Source organism: Suillus bovinus (genome assembly GCF_016758785.1).
Source record: "Suillus bovinus strain UH-Sbo-P2 chromosome Unknown EDB93scaffold_47, whole genome shotgun sequence".
NCBI lineage: Eukaryota > Fungi > Basidiomycota > Agaricomycetes > Boletales > Suillaceae > Suillus > Suillus bovinus.
In genome coordinates this window covers 59,343-81,749 of record NW_024542103.1, presented here as the reverse complement: position 1 = coordinate 81,749, position 22,407 = coordinate 59,343, and the positions used below count along the sequence as shown (strand labels likewise).

At 47.5% G+C, this 22,407-nt stretch overlaps 7 protein-coding genes across 7 annotated transcripts; 3 read left to right on the top strand and 4 right to left on the bottom strand.

The window, feature by feature from the left end:
• Positions 1 to 118: 118 nt before the first annotated feature.
• Positions 119 to 1,062, top strand: EDB93DRAFT_1159526 (uncharacterized protein; the record flags this gene model as incomplete). Its single annotated transcript, XM_041450001.1, has 5 exons — positions 119 to 276; positions 323 to 405; positions 463 to 672; positions 730 to 865; positions 915 to 1,062. Coding segments are annotated over exons 1-5 (676 nt in total), but the record flags the coding sequence as incomplete, so codon positions are not given.
• Positions 1,063 to 5,359: 4,297 nt separating this feature from the next.
• On the bottom strand, positions 5,360 to 6,786 carry EDB93DRAFT_631916 (uncharacterized protein). The gene is made up of 5 exons (XM_041456925.1): position 6,786; positions 6,247 to 6,731; positions 6,109 to 6,199; positions 5,722 to 6,059; positions 5,360 to 5,674 (listed from the first exon to the last, which is right to left on the bottom strand). Exons 2-5 carry the CDS (start codon positions 6,625 to 6,627, stop codon positions 5,423 to 5,425), a joined length of 1,062 nt encoding a protein of 353 aa, XP_041305496.1. The 5' UTR covers positions 6,628 to 6,731; position 6,786; the 3' UTR covers positions 5,360 to 5,422.
• An 816-nt stretch (positions 6,787 to 7,602) lies between these two features.
• EDB93DRAFT_1089349 (uncharacterized protein) lies at positions 7,603 to 10,587 on the top strand (the record flags this gene model as incomplete). The annotated part of the gene is made up of 6 exons (XM_041446202.1): positions 7,603 to 7,699; positions 7,751 to 7,975; positions 8,040 to 8,098; positions 8,149 to 8,764; positions 8,792 to 8,937; positions 9,088 to 10,587. 6 exons carry the CDS (start codon positions 7,603 to 7,605, stop codon positions 10,585 to 10,587), a joined length of 2,643 nt encoding a protein of 880 aa, XP_041305495.1.
• Positions 10,588 to 10,685: 98 nt separating this feature from the next.
• On the bottom strand, positions 10,686 to 12,277 carry EDB93DRAFT_1089431 (uncharacterized protein; the record flags this gene model as incomplete). The annotated part of the gene is made up of 8 exons (XM_041446206.1): positions 10,686 to 10,886; positions 10,939 to 11,008; positions 11,043 to 11,246; positions 11,305 to 11,452; positions 11,507 to 11,663; positions 11,716 to 11,825; positions 11,848 to 11,963; positions 12,024 to 12,277. 8 exons carry the CDS (start codon positions 12,275 to 12,277, stop codon positions 10,686 to 10,688), a joined length of 1,260 nt encoding a protein of 419 aa, XP_041305494.1.
• Positions 12,278 to 12,949: 672 nt separating this feature from the next.
• On the bottom strand, positions 12,950 to 14,244 carry EDB93DRAFT_630359 (uncharacterized protein). Its single transcript, XM_041456922.1, has 5 exons — positions 14,067 to 14,244; positions 13,854 to 13,940; positions 13,577 to 13,730; positions 13,324 to 13,527; positions 12,950 to 13,267 (listed from the first exon to the last, which is right to left on the bottom strand). Exons 1-5 carry the CDS (start codon positions 14,070 to 14,072, stop codon positions 13,242 to 13,244), a joined length of 477 nt encoding a protein of 158 aa, XP_041305493.1. The 5' UTR covers positions 14,073 to 14,244; the 3' UTR covers positions 12,950 to 13,241.
• Positions 14,245 to 15,904: 1,660 nt separating this feature from the next.
• EDB93DRAFT_630607 (uncharacterized protein) lies at positions 15,905 to 17,396 on the bottom strand. The gene is made up of 8 exons (XM_041456924.1): positions 17,068 to 17,396; positions 16,980 to 17,012; positions 16,755 to 16,927; positions 16,626 to 16,708; positions 16,359 to 16,568; positions 16,166 to 16,301; positions 15,971 to 16,116; positions 15,905 to 15,914 (listed from the first exon to the last, which is right to left on the bottom strand). Exons 1-7 carry the CDS (start codon positions 17,218 to 17,220, stop codon positions 16,011 to 16,013), a joined length of 894 nt encoding a protein of 297 aa, XP_041305492.1. The 5' UTR covers positions 17,221 to 17,396; the 3' UTR covers positions 15,905 to 15,914; positions 15,971 to 16,010.
• A 430-nt stretch (positions 17,397 to 17,826) lies between these two features.
• Positions 17,827 to 22,222, top strand: EDB93DRAFT_630557 (uncharacterized protein). Its single transcript, XM_041456923.1, has 10 exons — positions 17,827 to 18,872; positions 18,924 to 19,100; positions 19,159 to 19,314; positions 19,361 to 19,468; positions 19,528 to 19,671; positions 19,725 to 19,887; positions 19,946 to 20,142; positions 20,195 to 20,339; positions 20,393 to 21,780; positions 21,841 to 22,222. The coding sequence occupies exons 1-10, from the start codon at positions 17,937 to 17,939 to the stop codon at positions 22,030 to 22,032; spliced, it is 3,606 nt and encodes a 1,201-aa protein (XP_041305491.1). The 5' UTR covers positions 17,827 to 17,936; the 3' UTR covers positions 22,033 to 22,222.
• Positions 22,223 to 22,407: the final 185 nt, after the last annotated feature.

Sequence of the window (22,407 nt, the reverse complement as noted above, 5' to 3'; positions counted from 1 at the left end):
CGCTGATCAATTGTGGGTAGATCGATGCGGATGTCGTGAAATCCTCGATCAAGGTGTGTACATCATTTGCCGTGCGGGCATACATGTACTGACGGGTTCTAAGCGTGGAAATCACAATATCGCAAATGAGATGGTGTTCAAAAGCAATCCCAGTTTTGTCTTTCACGACTCTTGCGGTTTCGAAGCGGGCTCTAAAGAAGAGTTCGAGGACATGAAGGCATTCATCTCAGAACGCGTACACGCGAAGAAGATGGAGGAGCGAATCCATGCCATCTGGCAAGTAACTACCTTCTGACAGTTCGCGCTTGTTGATTGCCATCAGGTATTGTATTCCGATGGACGAACCGAGTCGGACATTCCAGCGGTCCGAGGAGAAGTTCTTTTTGGAGTGCGACACTGGGCATGGTGAGCTTGCAACTTCTTCGTCGATTGCTATGCTCAGACTAAATCTTCAATCTTCAGTTCCCGTGGTCGTGGTGTTCACCAAGTTCGAAGCGCTGCGTCCATTCGCATATGGTGAAATCAAGAAGCAACTAAAAGACTTATCCGCAGAAGAACGCTCAAAGAGGATTGCCCAACGTGTCGAAGAACTGTTCACCAAAACAGGTGTCTGTGATCGGTTGTGCGACTCTAACAACCGCACCCGTCCTAAGTTTCTAGTACGCCTAGAGAGTAAGTGGTTCAGATTGAGTTGCCCCATATCAAAACTGATATTAATCACCGTCCTAGGTATGAACAAGCTGAATACAAACTGTAACGCTCTACTGGAGCGCACCGCTTTCGCACTGGACAATGAAGAATTACGATTGTGCTTGGTATCGACACAACAATCAAACTTGGAACTTTGTATAAAGTGTGCCGTTGCGTGAGTCGCAGATTTTCAAGTCACATGCTTTTGTTCCAATATCATCTAGAACACTTGTTGATCATTCACAAGAGATATTCGGGCTACTTCGAATTAATAATAGAGCCTATCAGTATGACATTGCTAAGTGGTTTCCTCATCTCAACGTAAGATAAATATTCATTCAATGATCTGACGATTCCCTGGTGATGGTGCTCACGGATGGTAAAAATTGAAGTGCTGAAACTGTAGACCTTCTGATATATGTTCATCCATTGTAGTTGCACATTGGTAAACAGCTGGTGAGATTGTGGTTTACGAAGTTCGACCAGCATGGACAATGCTGATGCATTGTTCCTGCCCGCTTGTTGACAGTCGGTAAGTGCCTTGATTGATTGTGGTCCTCGACACGTGCTCATGATCTCTATACCTCGCTCCTCGCCTGTTGACAGGTGGTAAGTGCCTTGATTGTGTCTAGTCCTTGAACAGTGCTCATCATTCCCATCCCTCGCTGCTGCTCGCCTGTTGACAGCGCGTAAGTACCTTGATTGTTTGTAGTCCTCGACACGTGCCCATGATGTCCATCCCGCACTGTTGCTCACCTGTTGACAGGAAGTAAGTGCCTCTATTGTTTCTAGTCCTCGACCTGTGTTCATCATTACCATCCCTCGTTACTGCTCGTCTGTTGATAGCGGGTAAGTACCTTGATTGTTTCTAGTCCTCAACCCATGCTCATGATCTCCATCCCCTGTTGCTGCTCGCCTGTTGATAGTTGGTAAGTGCTTTGATTGTTTCTAGTCCCCGGCCCATGCTTATTATCCACATCCCTCGCTGCTTCTCGCCTGTCAATAGTGGGTAAGTGCCTTGATTATTCGTAGTCTACGAGCCGTGCTCATGATGTCCATCCCTCGCTGCTACTCGCCTGTCGACAGGAAGTAAGTGCCTTGATTGGTTCTGGTCTTCGACCCGTGCTCATCATCCCCATCCCTCGCTGCTGCTCTTCTGTTGACAGGACGTAAGTGCCTTGATTTTCTTTGTGGTCCTCGACCCGTGCTTATGATGTCCATTCCTCGCCGCTGCTCGCCTGTTGACAGGTAGTGAGTGCTTTGATTATTTGTAGTCCTCGAGCCGTGCTCATCATCTCCATTCCTCGCCGCTGCTCGCCTGTCGACAGTACGTAAGTTTCTTTATTATTTGTAGTCCTCGACCCGTGCTCATCATCCCCATCCCTTGCCGCTGCTCGCCTGTTGACAGCGGGTAAGTCCCTTAATTGTTGGCAGTTATATATCCGTTCTCATCATCCCCATCCCTCGCTGCTGCTCGCCTGTTGACAGCGTGTAAGTACCTTGATTGTTTGTAGTCCTCGACACGTGCCCATGATGTCCATCCTGCACTGCTACTCGCCTGTTGACAGGAAGTAAGTGCCTTCATTGTTTCTAGTCCTCGACCCGTGCTCATGATCTCCATCTCTTGCCGCTGCTCGCCTGTTGACAGGGGGTAAATGCTTTGATTGTTTCTAGTCCCCGACCCGTATTCATGATTTCCATGTCTCGCTACTGCTCGCCTGTTGACAGAACGTATGTACCTTTCATTGTTTCTCATACTCAACCCATCTGACAATCGTTGCTGCTCATATATTGATAGAAGGTAAGTGCCTTCGTAGTTTTCTGTCCGCCACACATGTGGACCGGTCTCACATCTTGTTGTTTTGTTTGTTTTGGCAGGTGGTAGGTGTCTTGATTATATCTTGTATTGAAGTGACACTGAATAGTATAATGATGGTAACTCATTTTCATAGCCTGATGTAAGTATCTTCTATTCTATCACATGAGTCAGACCACCATTACTCATATGATGCGTAGTTCGTTGAGTATTCCTCCTTGATAAATTATCTTCCACGTTTACTCATATTGCGTATTGTCCTGCTCCGTGCAGAATGTAAGTCATTTGACCATCATAATGTGAGGGATTAAATGTATCATAATTTGTTTGCTCTTTAACTCCATAGGATGTGCGTGTGTTAAATGTTTCGATCGCTAAGGAATTTAGCCACGTGATCCCTTGTATTCATCGTGTGCTCGCAGAATGTGTGTTAATCATATCCTGTCTGATATGGTGGTACTCCGCTGACATACAATCTTATTTTAGCTCGTACGTCTATGGATGGCAAATTTTCTAGTGATACTCATCTGGTTCCAACCCCTGACAGTTTGTAAGTTACCTGAGCACCGCAGTCATTAACAATCCGGTGGTTAATTATTCGCAACTGTCACTTCAACCAAATAGAAGGTGCGTCTCTGTTATTAATCAAATGTCAATATTTGCCACCTCATAATCCTGACATTCCTCTCCTGTAGGAGGCAAGTACTTTACTCTGTGGGGTTGATTCTGATCCCCACACTTTCAACCTGTGGCTAGGCCTGGATCAAGCGAGATGACATCATCCGAGTTCTTCAGCCTTTGGTAAGTTGCCTTTCCTCTGCGCTGATTCTCAGCACTGTAAGAGTGTACAACAGGCTGCGAAAGTATCATTGTTCACTTCTGCTGGGAACATAATTGTTCAGACCGGCGTTGGTTAGTTTCTCACTGCATGACTAGTTGTAATCTTAATGACAGGATGCAGCTACTATTATCGTCCTCGAGTACTCCGCCTTTCTCGCGAACAGCTTGGGGCGCATCGAGTCTGCCGTAGACTACTACCTGAAATCTTCGACAGCTGTCGCAGTGGAGAAAGGAGTGGAAGAGATTTCTCGTCAAGGCTACGACAAAGAGGAACTGGAGAAGAAGATTCTTGAGTTCATCTTTGAAAATCGCTTGTGTACGTCCCCTAGCCTTGTTGTGAATCTGAAAGTCGAAGCTTACTGGCAGCCTGCAGCAAAGGAGTTGACAGAAAAGAAGTAGATGATGCTCGAGCCAAGTTTCTTGTTTTTGATGCATCTTTTCATGCTATGCCGATGCTAGTCGGCAGCCTGTGGGGAGTAGTCATGTACATGAAAATCTGGGAGACCGCATTGAATTTAGAACAGAGAAATTATCCAGAAGGCAATCAAAGCATTATATTATTGGCTGGTAGTTGAACATAACTTTATCGTCTCGACGATGGGGAAGATTTCGGACAAAAAACCAAGATGGCAGAAAATGGCGCGGACGTATCGAGGCATTGAACCATCGTGAAGCGTAAGTATGCTATGGACACGACAAGGTAGCGCCTGCATAAGTTGAAGTCGGATGGGAAACGAGGCCAGATACGAGCGATTGTGAATGAGAAACATTTTCATGACAAGGGACGCACCACCAAGTTGTCCTACGACTGCTCTGCGCGGTTCCTATCATTATTCCGTACGTCATAGAGGGTGAGTGAGTGTGTTCCGCGTCTTTGTCTGCGACCCCAAAAAAAACGTTTTTAGGTGTGGGCCACCGGGATCAGGACAGACGGCGATGTAGCTGAAGACCGTATGGATGATTTCTCCATATTGATAGGCATGGTAGGTGTGGTCACTGATCTATCTTTGATATGTGGATTAGCGACACCTGCTAGAATGGAAACGGGTACTCGTGCAGTCACTGCTTGTAGGTGACCAAGGACCAGATGACTTTATGAACATGTCACTGAGCAAACTTTGTGGGTTTACATACCCAATCAGCACGACGGGGATGCGAGAACAATGACAAGACTTACGCAGGCTGGACTGCTGAATACCACCATATTGACATGTCTCAGAGTCGGCCTCAGTGAATCGGTGAACCTACCCATGACATGGTTCGAAAATCCACGCTCAGCCAGGTTTTCTTCGAAGCAGGACCAGGCTAGATCGCTGTCGTGTTGAAAGTACAGCCACAAAGCGCTGCACATCACGTGCTTACATGTTGGGATGTTAGACCAAGCTGGAACGCTATCTTTGGTGCGGGTATTTTCGTTAGGGAAATCAATCGTAACTCACCCACCCGGGCCATACTACCAAGTCGAACATTCAAAGTCCACCTTCTAATGATATTGCGCTCGTGAACTCGCTGCCCAAGCAACAGCCCTCCTCGATACTCCAGATGACTACACTTTGACGTCTTTAAACCTCGGTGCAGGTCTCCGTCATTACCCTGAAAGCACTTGCGCTCGGCAAACACTGGCGCTAAGCGAAAACCCTGTTGGCAGTAGACGTGGCATAGTCAAATTGATCGGGCAGATGATGATAAGCCCAAGGGGTTCGTGTGGAGAGTAGCCGAAAATTGGGAGTTGAGCCGGGCCACACTGTCGCCGGCCATGCTATCGCAGCCAGCAAGATACCTTCTTTGTCTAACACAAATTGTTGTGCTTCCCTTTGTATATTTGGTCCTCCTAAAACACTTCACCTTCGCCGTCGTCGCTCATCACGATTACCATCCAGGTCGGAATACTGGTTCTCAGTGTGATGATCCTCATGCTGATATCGTCGCTCGGAGTTGGGCTTCAGGTTAGTTGTCTGTCGTCTCATGACATATATAGCAGTTTGGGAAAATGTGTACAAATACTACGTATCATAATGTGGTACGTGGAATAAAATAAATTGTCATTCGAAGGCCTTTGCGGTAAATTTAATCCGCCTAGCGATATCTCGGAACTTCCACAATGTTACTGCCATTACCAATATGAAGACCTTCCTCTACAGTCGTGGAGACGTCTCTATAGTCAGTAGATTTAAGCCCCTCGTTACGCATGTGCTGGGACGTGAATTCGATGTCGGAGAAGTGCGGTGATTGGATAGCGGTTTTACTGGAAGATGCTGTGGATAATGCGGAGCTAATCCAGCCGTGACCCTGGGCCTCGCGGAATATGATCAATAATGGGGCAATGAGCTGTAAAAAGTCAGCGTTAAAACTTGAATGAACGTGATGATACTGACTTGTGCCTCTCCAAGTACTTGCATGAATACGTTCGCAACGGGACTTTTTGTCGCGAATGGGATCAGGAACAGTAAGGAGAATGTGGAGTAAATTGCAGCGCTCTCGACGATCATCGACTCAATACTGGTGTGTTCCGCTACGTGCCCAGGACCTAATAGTGCTTGTTTCCTTTGGAGACGATAGAAGTATAGGCGAAGTACGATTAGGATGGTGACGATGATATTGGTGGCAAGTTCGAAAAAAAAGTATGGAAGAGTGAAATTCACACTCGTGCCAGCAGCAGAGTATGGCGATGATAACGGTGATGAGATCTGGTAGAGGAAGAGGATGCCAAGCCCTGAGGAGAGTTGAGGACATATGAAAGCGTAAAAGTGTAGACTATTTACCGAAAGATCCGATGAGCATGGTCCCTAGCATCCCGATGATTGGCCATGGACAATTTCCACAATCACGGTATATGATCATGCAGCGCCAGACCTAAACTTGTGAGGAATGGTGATATGACCGTCTCGACCGAAACTCACCATGAGGGCTGTAGCACACCAATCCGCCAGGACGAAAGAGACATTGGCTATCTCATCGACACTGATGGAAAACATCTCGACCTCCCACGCACTGGGACCGCCTGGAAAATTTCGATCGTTTATGAAAGCGAGCTGGGTGAATTGGGAGTTGGAGCCCATGAAAAGCGATCCTAGGGTGAACATGACGCAGACATAGACAAGAAAAAAACAATTCCTATTGTAATCTGCATCCTTCACTCGTATACGGCGCCATAATGACTGCAGACAGAGCCAGAAAAGAGCAAGGACGACACCATAGCCGACGCCGGTCATGATGCTACCAGCCAGCCACGTTTTCTCGGCATAAAGCTGAGCAGGGGACTCGTCTGGTGTGTTGGACATGGCGAATGCCTGGTAGCGGGGGTTGACTGAGAAATTTGAAGAAGAAGCCCAAGAGAGACATGAGCTTGACGACCGACGGAGATCATGAAGAAGGCTGCGCTGCGCTAGTAGATTTTAGGTAAACGCGGCTCCATCAGACTAGTCTAAAATTAATTAACCTTCGAAGATCGGTTCCGCATGAGCTTGAATTCAAGCTTGAAGGACCGTACTCCTACTACAACTCAGCATTCAGACCCTCTCATGAAAAACACCTGCGATACTTACTGACCTGAAGCACAACTGAAGGATTGTTCTTTCTTTTGGTCCTCGGCCGCGGACAGCCTCAAAGCGCGGATATCATGAACCGACTCTTCTCCATGTCAAGCCGTCCATCAATGTTTAGACAGGTGACGCCAGGTGACCAAATTGCCCTCGTAATTTTCGAGTCCCTTTGATACACAAGCAAAATCACCATCGCTGGCCTGTGCGAGAGTCGTGAAGTTGCTGGGAGGACACTGGTCTCGGTACGTGTGTTATTGTATATATTCTCGATGTATGAGACTCAGGCTCGGACATATCGACAGAAGTGATGTTTAGACAATAAGGCCTTGTCACTTCGACACCGGCCACGTTGATGCCATCTGACTCTCGAGGACTTCCGAGTCCAATCGATATCGACCGGTCCACCATTGTACACGCATCTTTGACCGATCGGCTCATGACTTCCCTCGAACCCTCCGAAGCGCTTCGACAGATCATTGATGATATACTAGTCGCGGCAAAGCTCAAACACGGCGAGATTCTCCCAGCTTCGGATGGTACACGATGCAGGGCATCATTCATCAAGCCCTCGAATTTCCTTGCCCGTAATGAGTTTTGTTCAGAATTTGAAATGACTTCTCAGCCTGAGGAACTGTTTTTCCAGGCGTTCAACTTCAAGTATAAAGCGTTCAAGGATGGATCGGCGGTTGTTTCGTCACGGTACGACTTATGACCATGACTAGATATGCAGGCATCGTGTACCACTCCCTGGACCAAGATATCCTTCATTTACCACTTCAAGAGGTCGATGTGAGAGTATGGATGGTCGATGGTGAGTTGGAATGGGATCCACGTTTACCACTAATCTATACTCCTCTCATAGTCTCTGCAAGGGTCATGCTGTCTCAAGTCTTCGAGAATGAGTCAGAGAGCCCTACAAGCCGCGCAAAATACGTGTTCCCTCTTCCAGCGAGCGCTGCCATTTGTGCCTTTGAGCTCGAACACGGCGACGGGCGCGTTATGACTGGTATTGCAAAGGAGACGTCAGAAGCCGCAAGAGTTTTTCACGGCGCAGTGGATGTTGGAATGTCTGCGAGATCAGTAGAAGGTGTGTCGCGCGATCGAGCGCATTAATACGATCCTGGACGGATTCTGACTCGACCTTGATCTAGTTTTCACTATTTCAGTTGGTTCCATTCCCGCCCGGCAGAAGGTTACAGTAAGGTTGACAGTGAGTCCGCTCTCAGTTCGTCGCAAATACTTTGTTTGACGAGCCAGTAGTTTGTGATGGATCTTTTAGATGAGGCAAGACCGGATCATATCTGTCTACAGCTTCCAATGACCGTTGCTAAACGATACGGCGAGACTCCGGCAGACTTTCTCGATGCATCCACAGCTAACGGAAGGATGCGTGTTCATATCACTGTTGACGTCCAAACCAGCGATGTGATACAGGACATACGTAGCCCTACCCACCGGATTTTGCCCGTACGATACAGGATACACGCAGCAACAAAGTGTGAACGACGGATGTCCATAAAATGGTCATCTACGACGTTCCTGGACCAAGACTTCGTGCTGACGGTACACGCTCTCGGACTCGACAAGCCTCGGTGTTTTGCCGAAGTCCATCCCCAGCGTGCGGATACAATTGCCATGCAGCTCTCTTTCGTACCGAAGTTTGAGATACCTCGCGTTACATCGCAAGAATTCATATTTGTTGTTGACTACAGTTCGAGCATCGAAACAACTAATCGCACGCTGGAAATGCTCCTTCACCTCTTGCCAGACTCGGATACGACATTCAATATCTACAGCGAGATTGATGGTATGTGGGAGACGAGTATGCCATTCAACGACAAGAACATGCAGTATGCGGTAATCATGTTCTGTCACCGTCAAAGGCAACTAGATATTGAGTGAGTTATGCAGATCTCGAATATTCAAGCCATGCACATCAACGATAACGGAACGGAATTTGCCCGCGTCCTTCAGCGCGCGGTCGCATCTCGTGATCTCAATCGCCCGACTGTCATATTAGTTCTTACTGGTGGCGGCGCACACATTGGAGTGAACCACCTTCAGACAGAAGGCATGTTTGCGCGGTGTCGTAGAGTGGTCACGCAGGTCTTGTCCAGAGTCAAGCGCTCGAGGCCGTCGTCCCACTCAAATGTGCGTCTGATGCTGGCTGAGGCTCTACTCGAACTGATGATGAGATAGTCATCCACAGACCTTGATCCATTTGAGGTCATCTCGGCAGCTGTCGATAACTGCAGGCCAAACGCACCATTCAGGCTATTCACCCTGGAGATCGGTGAACATGTCGCATCGGCCATGTGCGAGCGCCTCGCTCGCTCGGGCGGGGGTGAATGTTTGTTTGCAGTTCAAGCTGAAGACATGATTAGGAAATGTGCAAGGCTTCTGAATGCTGGTCGGACGCGCGTAATCGAGAGTGTCATGGTTGACTGGCATGGTTCGGGCGACCCACCACCCGTCGACTTCTTACTCTCGAATTACGATCACTCGCTTCCACCCAGTCACGTACAGCAGGTTCCACATAGGATCACGAAGGTATACCCCGAGACGTGCTTGAATATCTTCGCAATCACCACTTTTCGATGGATCCCGTCTGAAGTCAGGTTGCGTGCCAAGGTTGAAGGTTTGGCTGAGGTACTCGAGTTCGTGGTACCAGTCACGGTAGTGAAACAGCCGTTCAAGGATGAACTCAAGGATGAATTTCCGCTCCTCCATACTTTGGCTGCACGAGAACTCATCAAGCACCTGGCAGGGGTCAGAACACCAGTTCCAATATCTAGGGCACCTACCATGAACGAGGAAGTTCGAAAAACGGCAATTGTCCACTTAGGACTTGAATACCAACTTGCGAGCGAGTATACATCCTTTGTTGCCATAGAGTCGACAACATCACTTGAAAGGTCTCCGCGGCAGCATTACTATGCATCTCCACCTAGCATCACGAGCGACGCTGCTGAAGATGATGCTTTCAGAATGGATGTGACTATGGTGCAGACGGTTTTGGACAACTTGCCTTGGGCGGTTGATGCAGTGTTCAGCTTTTTCACCCCAGATGTCGCTCTGACACACTCGAGACGCCAAAGCTTGATCTCTCACACGTATCATTCCACTGCACAATCACGTTCGAGCTCACTGTCTAGTCAACACGCACGTCTATTTCATCACGATGACTTGAGCACGGAAACGTTCTCCACATTGAGTTCATTGGAAGGCTCTTCTACCAACTCTCGATGGGCTCATTCACGGTCGTCCAGCCCACCACGTTCTTCGGAATACTTAATCCAGCGCATCCCGTCGCCAGTATTCAATCCAATCGGTAACGCGCGTCGGAGAGTACGACTGCCGGGACGTGCAGTAATATCCGACTCTCCCGTGCCCAAGGAAGTGTTCGATCTTATCTTGCTGCAGGGCTATGACGGCTCATTCAGGCAGTCACCTCAATTAGAGATGATGGTGGGCTTGGAGATCCTGGAAAAGGCGGTAGATTTACGGGTCAATGATACTATATGGGCGACTGCGGTCGTTGTGGCGTACCTGAGACATCACCTGGGTGCGCAACCAGATTTGTTGCATGTTTTGGTGAGCAAGCCTTTGGAGTATGTTGAGGGAAAGGGAAGGAGATTGCTGGCCGGACGAAGATTTTCGGATTTGGTGGCGATTGCGGGACGTTCTGTGGGTCAGTGATTGTTTGTTATGTGGGGCAAGGTTTTGCAGTGTCGAGGCTAGCCAGATAGCAGTTGTTTTGTTGCGTTCAGCAGATTTCATTGACAGGCCAGATCCCACTAAGGTACCTTGTTTCTCAGTCCAACTGCCACAGGGCAATGTTCTTGTGCGGTTCGTAGAAAAAAAGAAGCATGCACATACGCATGATACCGAGCTACGCAATGTTGCAGTGCCACTGCGTCCACCTCGTTCGCGAAATATCCTGGCTCGGTCCACTCAAGGTCGACCATACGCTTCACAAACGAGGCTTGCCGGAGGACCTAGATCCACACATCGACTCTTGACTACGATCAACGTTGAGAGTTTACTCACAGCACCAACCAAATCGAGTGAAAACACCCTGTCGTCCGTGTAGGCACCCATGATCTTATTCAACCTGTCCCTCGATTGAAAAAAAAAAACATATTCATTGTAACAAAAATAGGACATACAATCTTGTGTTCAAATGCTTGTTCAGCACGGTATGCATGAGCGCGACGTCATACTGGAAGTGTCTTAAAATATGGCCAATGTGATCAGTCGCCTTACGTCGGAAAGTGAAATCTGAGCGAAAAATGCGCTCCTTGATTGTGTCTCCGCGTGCAGTGTTGTGTATTTTCTGTGTTGTATGAAGAGTCCCACTGTATAAATGGAATTATATCAGATGTCGTACAGGATGGTCAGCAACACGACACCCACGCCAAATATTTATCAGGTGCTTCTTGTTCGACTATATTCTTCACTAACTTGTAAAGGCCGAGATGTTCTTTAGTAATCCGCCGAGAGCATCGACACGTGATACTAAAGTTGCTCTGGGCGTATCCTTTTCCATCGAGCTGCAAGAACGCTACAGCTGGTTGTCAGAATAGATTCCCATGCAATGCGGGCGCAAGGGACATACGTGAAAGAATAGTACAACGACAGTAAGGGCACTCGATAGATTTGTGCATTAGAGCCGCAGCAGATGCAAATGGGTCATAGGGTAATTGAGTACTGCGCTCCCATGCAGAAACACGCTCGTGTTGCGGTGAGTCAGTAGTTAACAAATCAGGGTTAGCCTAGCATAACATTCAATGAGCTCGGGACATTATTCCAGGTGTTGGAGCGCACGAGAAGGTGAGGAAAGTGATCAGTGAAGTGAGCAAGAGGCTTGAGCTTGGAGATCCGTGTGGTGTCTTCCGCATACCAGCTACGGATGGGACCGAAAAACGTAAGGTTCGCTATTTCCCAGGAATAAAAGACATACTTGCCTCGGATTTAGGAGATAGGTGTGCCAAACCATAATCACATCAATCGGAGGCAAACGTTGCTCCATTATATCAGTTTGCTTGATTATCAAACACCACTTCTCAAACCTGCTCCACCAGTGCAGTGAGTTAATAGTGCAAGTGAACGTAGAATGCTAGTAAGGCCCGCACCGTTCAACGGCCAGATTGACGAACCATACCCAACGTTTCTCGCTGTCCAACTCTAGTCCCGCGGTAAGGCTCTCGCTAGCAACGACCCGCTGCTTAAGATGGCTGAATGCCGCCAGAAGCTGAAGATGGGCCTTGAGCTGATCTGGGCAGATGAGGTGCCGCGTAATATGTTGTCCAATCCTGAAGGTCGTTGGAAGAGTATACTGCGGTGGTTCGAGCTCTGGCTGGAGAAGCGTAGGGAGGTGCTCGGTCATGCTGTAGACTGCTGTGTACGTGGTTTGTATGAGTTTATAGCAGATGCGATGATATGAGTCATTGCTTGGTAGCATGTGCTAACGCGTATTAAGTTGGCATACTCATTTCTGTTGCAAGGTGGCCATGGGTGTTCTAGAATTTGGCCGTATTAGTGAAAGTGGCAGAAGATCGGGCTTGAGCGCTTGAGCTGGAACGTTTCGTGCCATAATGACTCGGAAAGCTGAAATAAAAGTGCTTCTAGTCTACCTGCTTCCGATGGAAATGGCATGCGGCCGTGTGAGAGTCCAGATCAAGTTGAAAGATAACCACATGTACTAAGCACTGCTGTGTGATCTGGGTGATGATCGATGGTCCTGGCAACGTCTGATGTTCGCGTTGTGGTACAGCACGTGACTCACCTGGGCTCTGCTGACCACCGTGACCACTGTTTTTGCAGCGTTTAATTGACAACCTGGTAAAACGAACGTCATGATGATAAAATGCCGGGATTGTCAAAGAATCTACTACTCAGCCATCCTCTATGGGTGCCGCTTGGTTGGATGACTTGTGGCAGAAAGTTGTGCATGACATAGTACTCCTCCAGAGTGACTACAGGCTGCGTGTTGTCCTGACGAGCATCAACAACGTCATCAGTCTTCATGCCCGTCTGTTTCAGCATTGGAGCATACCAAGCCAGTTCTCGAATTCTCATGATTGAAAATGAGAACGGACAACGATCATTTGACGAGTCGACATAAGACAAAACAAAACTCGATATGATGAGATCTTAAACTCGATATGTACTGTCTGCAGCTCAAACTGGAGTGCTGGGTATAGTACATGACGTGGGGAGGAGCATCGGAAGCAAGGAAACATAACAGTCTGCGCCGCTCAGAAACTGAAGTTGACGCTCTTGGTATCATAAACAACACAAGTGCATAGCACGAGAGAGAGAAAAAAAAGGAAACTTGGCTCGAGCATCATTTACTTCTTTGCTGTTAGGTCTTTTGCTGTGGACTGTTAGTAAACTTTAAGATCTAGGTTCACAGCAATGCGAGGGACGAACATATGCGATGCTGAAGGATAAAGTCAAGAATCTTCTGCTTCAATTCCTCTTTCTTGTAGGTTTGATGGGAAATCTCTTGCGCTCCTTTCTCTACTGCTACAACCGTCGGAGATTTCAGGTAGTAGTCTACGGCAGACTCGACGCGCTTCGAGGTCTTCAAATTGTTCGGGAGAAAAGCGGAGTACTCGAGGACGATGATAGTAGCTGCTTCCCGTCATTAAGACCACAGCTGGTCATGTAGTGAAAAACTGACCGATACCCGTCTGAATGATTCTGTGCGCAGCAGCAGCGAACAATGATCCCTTCGCAACCTGATGCACACTCATAGTGTTGAGAATTAATGCAGAGAAAGAACAACCTACCAAAGGCTGAAGGACGCTGACAATGATATTTCGCTCGATTTTGGCCTAGCCACAGGTTGAAAGTATAAGTATCAAAATGAACACCACAGAGCGAAGTACTTGCCTCCTGCGGGAAATGAATGTCAGAATCGTGAGGTAGCAAAATGACATTTGATTAATAACAGAGACGTACAATCTATTTGGTTGACGTGACAGTGGCGAGTAATCAAACTTCAGGTTGTAGACGATGGCTGCTGTGCTCAGGTAACTCACAAACTGTCAAGGGTTTGAACCAGACGAATATCACTATGCGATGGTGAATATATGCCAGCCATGGACGTACGAGCTAAATAAGATCGTTTGTCAATGGAGTGCTATTGTATTAGACAGTATATAGTGAACCCACATCCTACAATCACGTGACGAATACCGGGGGTCATGAGCATAGAATCCTTAGCGCTTGAAACCTACTCACATCCTGTAGAGTGAAAGAGCCAGTTAAAATAAATTGAAACTTTATGCATTACATTGTAATGGTCAAATGACTCACATTCTGCACGGGGAAAGGACGTATGCGAGACGAATGAACATGGAACATGAGCTATCAAGGAGGGATACTCAACGAACTATACATTATATGAGTAATGATGATTTGACTCGGAGAGAATAGAATATGCTCACATCTGGCTATGAACATGAGTTAACACCATCATACTATTCAGTATCATCATTTCAATACAAGATATGATCAAGACACCCACCACCTGCCAAAAGACAACCGCAAGATGTAAGAACTGTCCACATGAGTTGCAGACAGAAAACATCAAGGCACTTACCCGCTGTCAACCGGTAGGTAGCAGATATTGTTAGCATGAATTGAGGATGAGAAATCATCAAAGGAACATACATTCTGTCAACCGGTGAGCAGCAGCAAGGGATAGGGATCATGCGCATCAGTCGAGGACTAGAAATCGTCAAGGCACTTACAACCTGTCAGCAGGCAAGCAGCAACGCATATAGATCATAAGCATGGGTCGAGGACTAAAAACCATCAAGGAACTTACAACCTGTCAACGAGCCAGCAACAGCATCATGAGCATGGGTTGAGGGCTAGAAACTGTCAGAGCACTTGCCTCCTGTCAACAGGCGAGCAGCAGCAATGGAGATCATGAGCATGCGTCAAGTACTAGAAATTATCAAGGCATTTACCCGCTACCAACAGGCGAGCAGTAGCAAGGCATGAGGATTATGAGCATGCGTTGAGGACTATAAATCATCAAGGCACTCACTGTCTGTCAACAGGCGAGCAGCAGCGAGCGACAGGGACAATGAGCATGTGTCGAGGGCTCGAAATCATATAGACGCTTACCGTCTGTCAAAGGGCAAGCACCGGTAAAGCATGGGAATCGTGAGCATGGGTAGAGGACTAGACACCATCAAGTTACTTACATGCTGCCAACAGGTGATCAACAACAAGATATGGAGATTATAAGTATGGGTCAAGGACTAGAAACCATTGAGGCACTTACCCGCTGTCAACGGGCGAGCAGCAAGGGATAAAGAGCATGAGTCGAAGACTATAAATTATCGAGTCACTTACATGCTGTCAACAAAATAGAAGAAGAAAGGGACGGTGATCATGAGCATGGGTCAAGGACTAGAAACCATCAAGGCACTTACCCACTGTCAAGAGGCGAGCAGCAGCAAGGGATCAAGATCATGAGCAATGATTGAGGCGTAGGAACCATCAAGGCACTTACCTCCTGTCACAAGACGAGCAGCAACAAAAAGTGTAGATCTTGAGCATGAGTCGAGGACTAGAAACCGTAAAGGCACTTACCTCCTGTCAAGAGGTGAGTAACAGTACGGTGCATGGGGATCATGGGCATGAGTCGAGCACTAGAAACTATAAAGGCACTTACACGCTGTCGTCAAGCGAGTAGCAGCAAGGGATGGAAATCATGAGCATGGACCGACGACTAGAAACCATTAAGGCACTTACATGCTGTGAACCGGCGAGCAGTAACAATGGATAGGGATCATGAGCATGAATCGAGGAATAGAGATCATTAAGGCACTTACGTCCTGTCGACAGGCGGGCAGCATGGGATTGTGAGCATGTGTCAGGGACCAGAAACCCTCAAGGCACCTACCCACTTGTCAGCAGATGAGCAGCAGCAAGACGTCAGCATTGTGCATGCGGTTCAAGCCTCGGAAACCACAAACTGACCAACTGTTATTGATGGACAACTACAATCAAGGAAAATATGTCAGAATGTCTACAGTTTCAGTAGTTCAACATTTACCATCATGAGCATCAGAGCATCATCAGAGTTGAATCAATCTTCATCTTACTTTGAGATATACAAACCACTTAGCAATGTCATGCTGATAGACCTCGTAATCGAATCCAAGAAGCCCAGATTGCTGATGTACACGATCAACGAGTATTCTAGATGATGTTGAAACAAAAACATGTGACTTGCAACTCAGCGACTCACGTAACGGCACATTTGATACAAAGCTCCAGGTTTGATTGTTGGGTCGACATCAAGCACAACCGCAATTCTTCGTTGTCCAATGCGAGAGTGGTGCTTTCCAGTAAATTGTTACAGTTTGTATCCGGTCTGTTCATATCTAAGACGGAGACTAATATCAACTTTGACACGGGACAAGTCAATCTGAACCACCTACTCTGCAAGCGTACATAAGACTTAGGACAGGCACGGTTTTCAGGGTCGCACAACCGATCCCAGACACCTGTATCTGTGAACAATTCTTCCACGCGCTGGGTAATTCTCTTTGAGCGTTCTTCTCCCGATGCCCCTTTTAGTTGCTTCTTAAGTTCGCCAAATGCAATTGGACGCAAAGCTTCAAATTTGGTGAATACCGCAATCACGGGAACTGAAGATCGATCGTTTAGTCCGAGCAAAGCATATGACAATAAAGCTGCAAACTCACCGTTCCCAGTGTCACACTCCAAAAAGAACTTCTCCTCAGATCGTTGGAATGTTCGACATGGTTCATCCATCGGAATACAATACCTGATGGTAATCAACACGCATGGGACGTCAGAAGGAAGTTACTTGCCAGATGGCATGAATCCGCTCCTCCAATTTCGTCGCGTGCGCGCGTTCTGAGATGAATTTTTTCATGTCCTCGAACTCTTCTTCAGAGCCCGCTTCGAAACCACAAGAGTCGTGAAAGACAAAACCAGGATTGCTTTTGAACACCATCTCGTTTGCGATGTTGTGATTTCCACGCTTAGCATCCGTCAGCGCATGTATGTGCGCACACGGCAAATGGTGCACACACCTTGATGGAAGATTTAATGACATCAGCATCGATCTACCCACAATTGATCAGCGATAGATGCATGCATAGCGTAGATCATTACCCGCACTTTGTTTCCTCTGAAATCGTAAATTTCAGGTTCATCTATGGTGTTGCAGACCTTATGGAGAATGGTCGTTTTGCCTGCGTTTGCTCTCCCTACAATCAGGACTCGAAAGCGCTCAATTATCTCTCTGAGGTCCTGTGCATAGATGGCTGCCATTGGGAGATCTTGATGTGCGTCCTGAAGGAGAGGTGATTTGGTTTATCGTGAGAGCTGTAATACAGGATGAGATGGTGGAAAGATAGGCTCTTATGGCTTATGAGACAACGTTTATCTTATCTATCTCTCTGCATGAGGCAACTGGTTATACCCTTGCACCAACGCCCGCCGTGAATTATGGTCTGGCAAGCAGGGCAAAACATGCACGTGATTTTTGTGACAACATAATCACGTGATATGAACAGTTCGCGTCCAGGTAGCAGGTACTAGGCACCGTGAGGTGCTGGAACGAAGAAACGAAATAGGGATGTAAACTTGTGTTCGCCAAAGAGAATGAACAACAATGAGTCATAGACATAAATACAAGGTACTTCAAATAGAACGTAGTTCGTATACAATTAGTATACCGAATACAAAGGCCGACCAATTTGAACCAAAGGGGAACCACGGCACAACAAGTATCTTGACGGCAGCGCCGTAAGTTTGGGTGTCGCATGACGCGATGGCAGTGCCTGCTTGCATCAAAAGCCTGTGCGTCGCTGTCAATTTGCAGGGTGATCAATCAGTACCAGTCCTTCTTCGGCTGCATGCGAGGCAGGTCTTGGGAATCAGCGGGGTGCAGTGGGAACCATGTGTACTGGGCGTCTACTCTGAAATTTAAAGCAAGAGAATGATTCCTCCAAAGCTCACCTCGACCAAGTCCAACCTCCAGTAAGATGTTGAAGCTCATTCCAATCACTACGCCCCTACGACAATTTAAAGGTCATGAACATTGTATAATGGCAGGTGCAGTGTTCCCCGATAAACGATGGATGATTACGGGCTCGCACGACAAGACGGTTCGTTTGTGGGACTTGGAGACAGGTGTTATGTTGAAGAAGATGAAAGTGCATCGCAGGGGGGTGTCGAGATTGGCGGTATCGCCAGATGGGCAATTGATAGCAAGCGGTGATCTGAATGGAGAGGTCATCGTCTGGCACAGAGAATCTGGAGAAATGCTCACCCAAGTGACCGAACCCATCAAAGCTTACCCCGAATGGATTGCCTCGCTGGAATTTTCTCCTGATGGAACAATGCTGGCCATTTGTTCAAAATACGCAATAGCAAAACTATGGAACACCAAAACTTGGACGGAGCTGTTAGGTAAACCAATTGCATGTGGTGAAGGTACCGGCTGCATCCGGTATTCGCCAACTGGAGAATTTCTTGCTATCGCAACATTGAGCATAGAAATTTATAATTTAGGCACGAGGGAACTTGTCGCATCCTTCAAGGGTCACACATCGCAAAACTTCTCACTCGCATGGTCGTCCGACGGCACACGCCTTCTCACAGGCGGCGATAAGACTGATCCTACCATACGTGAATGGGATACAACAACCTGGCAGCAGGTTGGTGATCCTTGGAAAGGCCACTCGGACTACATCAATCTCATAGTCATTAATCCTGCTGGCACACTTCTCGCATCAGTATCTCCATTTGAGAATCAAGTCCGTCTCTGGCAAGTCTCAGATCGACGAACCATCGCCATCTTCAAGCACTCATCTGGGCCAGAATGGGTCACTTTCTCCACGGATGGCAAGCACATCCTCAGTGGAGGTAACGATCAGACAATCTCACAGTGGGAAATACCCAGCACCGGTAATTCAAAGGCACGTTTCTGTCCTTGACTCATATAACAATCTTGAACATGTTTCGTACAGATCTTAGACGTCACAACAGCCCGCGCTGCATGCATAGATGGAGACTTGTCAACTGCCCAAGCACTACTCACACATGATATAAATACAAATAGGAATAACCATACTTCCTATGCTCATCGCTCATTTGTTATGGCGCGAAAACACGACTGGGACCACGCCGTTCAGGATGCTATCATGGTGAGATATACCCAGTGATCATGTCCTCTTATGAAAGACTAACCCGATGATGACATAGTCCATTAGTATTCAGCCCTCGTTGATAGGTTTTATCTCCAAGGGTATTGCCCTATGCGGAAAAGGTCACGTCCGGGATGCGAGGGCAGCATTTGATGTTGCGTCCATGTATGCGGATCAAGATTCAGAAACTGTTCATTTTCTGCTCTTGATCAAGGTATGTTGCAGTTGCCTTGCATACTCTGTCTCATTGCATATTTCAGGCCATTGCACTGTTCAATGCCGATCGACACGACGAGGCATGCCTGCTCCTCAAAGAGCTCGCTACTGGTTGTCCGAATGCCGATACTCGCGCGTGTCGTATCGTGGAAGTGAGTACATTTACCTACAATTGGTCATCAATACCAACCTTTACAATCTCGCCCATTAGGCATATCTACGTGTTCAACTTGAAATAAAAGCCTTGAATGGCGCGCGTTACGGCGAAGCCGCTGACAATTTCACTGCCGCTGTCAACTCCACCACTTCATCGTCAAAATTAAACATTCATGAAATATATGAAGACTTGGTCGTGGTGCGTTGAGATGATGTGTACATAATGCTTTCATAACTGAGCGTCTTGTTAAGCTCTTCGGCTGGGATTTCAAATCTTTGTGGCTGACTACACAACAAAATCGGTGTAATGCACTCCTTCAGGCAGGTAAATTTCAAGATGCCGTAAAATCATACCGGTCCATGATGTGTTTGAGGGACAAAAATGCCGTGGCTAACTACCTCGACTGGTCCAATGGCAAGTCTAGAGTTCGTAATGTCGTGCAGGCTACAATGCTTACCTGCATTTTATCTAGCTTTCACAGAAGAATGCAGCGCACTCTGTATTACCAACGGAGATGCTGCTTTCGCTGCAGGAAAGTATGGTATGGCTATTGACTTGTACTCAGCAGCGATCGACTTGGATTCTGCATCCGATATCGTGTTTGCAAATCGCAGTAAGGCAATGCTGGGAAAAATGTTGTGGGAGGATGCGCTTCTCGACGCGCAAAAGGTGCGCTAGCATCTAAGTTTCTGTAGTTCTTGTTGACTTCGGCGATGTATAGGTCACCGAACTCAATCCTTCGTCTCACGTTGGATACCAGTTGACACATGAGGCGTTGCGTGGCGCGAAACGTTATGACGAAGCAATCGAGGCATTCGCAATGATGCTGTCCAAGTTAGACGATGCTCCTGAAGCGGATATACGCAGTAAGGCATGGAACACTCCTGCATAATCTCGAAATGCCTATCTCGTTCTGCAGGTCTGCGTCAGCAGTATGTCTCTCTTTCAGAGGCAGAAGACGCTATTCGAAGAGCAGTTTTGATTGAACTCGAAAATGCCCCCCTTCGTCTGCTCAACACCTCTACGGGTCTTTTGTGTGATCGAGCAGCACAGCTGAACTCATTCAAAATGAGTCCGGATTACAACGAACTTATATCATTTTCGACAAAAGACTCGAACGTCCGAACGGAGCGCATCAAAGACGTAGTGACGACATACTTCCGCTGCGTCCTGCTATCACACAGGTGGGAAGAGACGGAGGTACTGCTGCACGACATCCAAGACAAAGCCGTGCACGAGTTAAATGGACTTGGTGGCATCGCGAAACTGCAGTCGTTCTGCAAAATCGTTCGTGATGCTGGATATCACTGGGCATGGATGGACACGTGCTGCATCGACAAGAAGAGCAATATTACCGAGCTCCAAGAATCGGTCAACTCCATGTTCGTCTGGTACCGCCACTCAGCGCTTACGATCGTCTACCTGTGCGATGTCCTTCCTTCGTCCCAGCCTGGTGCACTGGCGAGCAGTGTTTGGAACCAGCGAGGATGGACCTTCCAAGAATTAGTTGCTTCGAAAGTTGTTATATTTTATCAGAAGGATTGGTCGTTATACCTGGGCGACCTCTCTCCTAACCACAAAGAGTCCCCTGCAATAATAAAGGAGTTGGAGTGTGCGACGGGAATAGATGCACGGGCCCTGGTGAACTTCACTCCAGGTATGAGCGGTGCTCGAGAGAAACTGCGATGGGCATCGAAGCGCGTCACCACTCTGCAGGAAGACATTGCGTACTCATTATTTGGTATCTTCGGCATCAACCTACCTGTTATTTATGGTGAGAAGAAGCAGAACGCGCTCGGGCGGCTCCTACAGGAGATCGTAGCTCGATCAGGCGACATCACTGTCCTCGACTGGATTGGGCAACCTTCCACGTTTAATAGCTGTCTTCCAGCCCACATTTCCTCTTACACCATTCCTCCATGTGCCCTTTCATCTTTGTCTGAAGATGATATTCACACGCAGGTCTCTTCGCTGCGAAAAAATCCTGTGACTGTTGATCTGGCGTTGAAGCTTTACAACCAGCTTGATTACACAAGCGCTGCTCGTTTCGCGAACTGCAGGCTGCATCTGCCTTGCATGGCATTCCGTGTCACAGAAGTTAGTCTGAGCTACAGTCCATCCCAGGAGACTCGATATACAGTCAAGGCAGACGGGCTTCGTGACCTGCTGATCACCACCAAAGAACCAAATATTCAGTTCTCACGGACAAAACCCATCCAACAAACCTTCGTGCTTGTCCGTCCCTGGAATCGGTCTCTCCTCGAGCTACCAGACTTTACAAATCTGCTAGACGATATGGAGAGCGAGGTGGGTTATTTGCCGCCACTTCTTTCTCCGTTAGACTTACCTGGCTGTTATCTTGTAAAGCAAGAGATGGCTGACCTAGCATTGCGGTTACTTGTTCGCCTTGGGCAGCCTTTTGGCGCCCTTTTGCTAGCGCGGCAGCGCGGCGGAGAATTCAATAGGATCGCGTCGGATCGCGATATCATTGCACAGGTCAAAGATGTGTCTTCTGTTCGAGACCTGATGGACTCCATCAGGACGATAGAAATATTGTAGATGCATATATTTTCCCGTAGATGTGAGATCTGAGCGGTTTTCATTGGACTTCGTATGTGATACTACATGCATGTGTATTGGACTATAGTTTCCTTTCAAATAAGACCATGGAAACCTATTTGCAGCAAGTTGACAGCCGTTTTCTTTTGTTCGGCATGAACCGAGTGATTCCACCGACAGACGAGGGTACTTGGTTTCTCGGTCTATCTGCCAAGTCCGTTACACCAGCAATTGAGCGAAAACAGTGAAGATTCATAGGGAGATGCACTCGCAATGGTAAGAGGATGAAAGTAGATAACGCAAGGGAGACCGAACAAAACAGTCACAGCTGGTCCTGCGCCTGCTCGTTGGGGACGCGTAGGAGGTGCCTCTTCA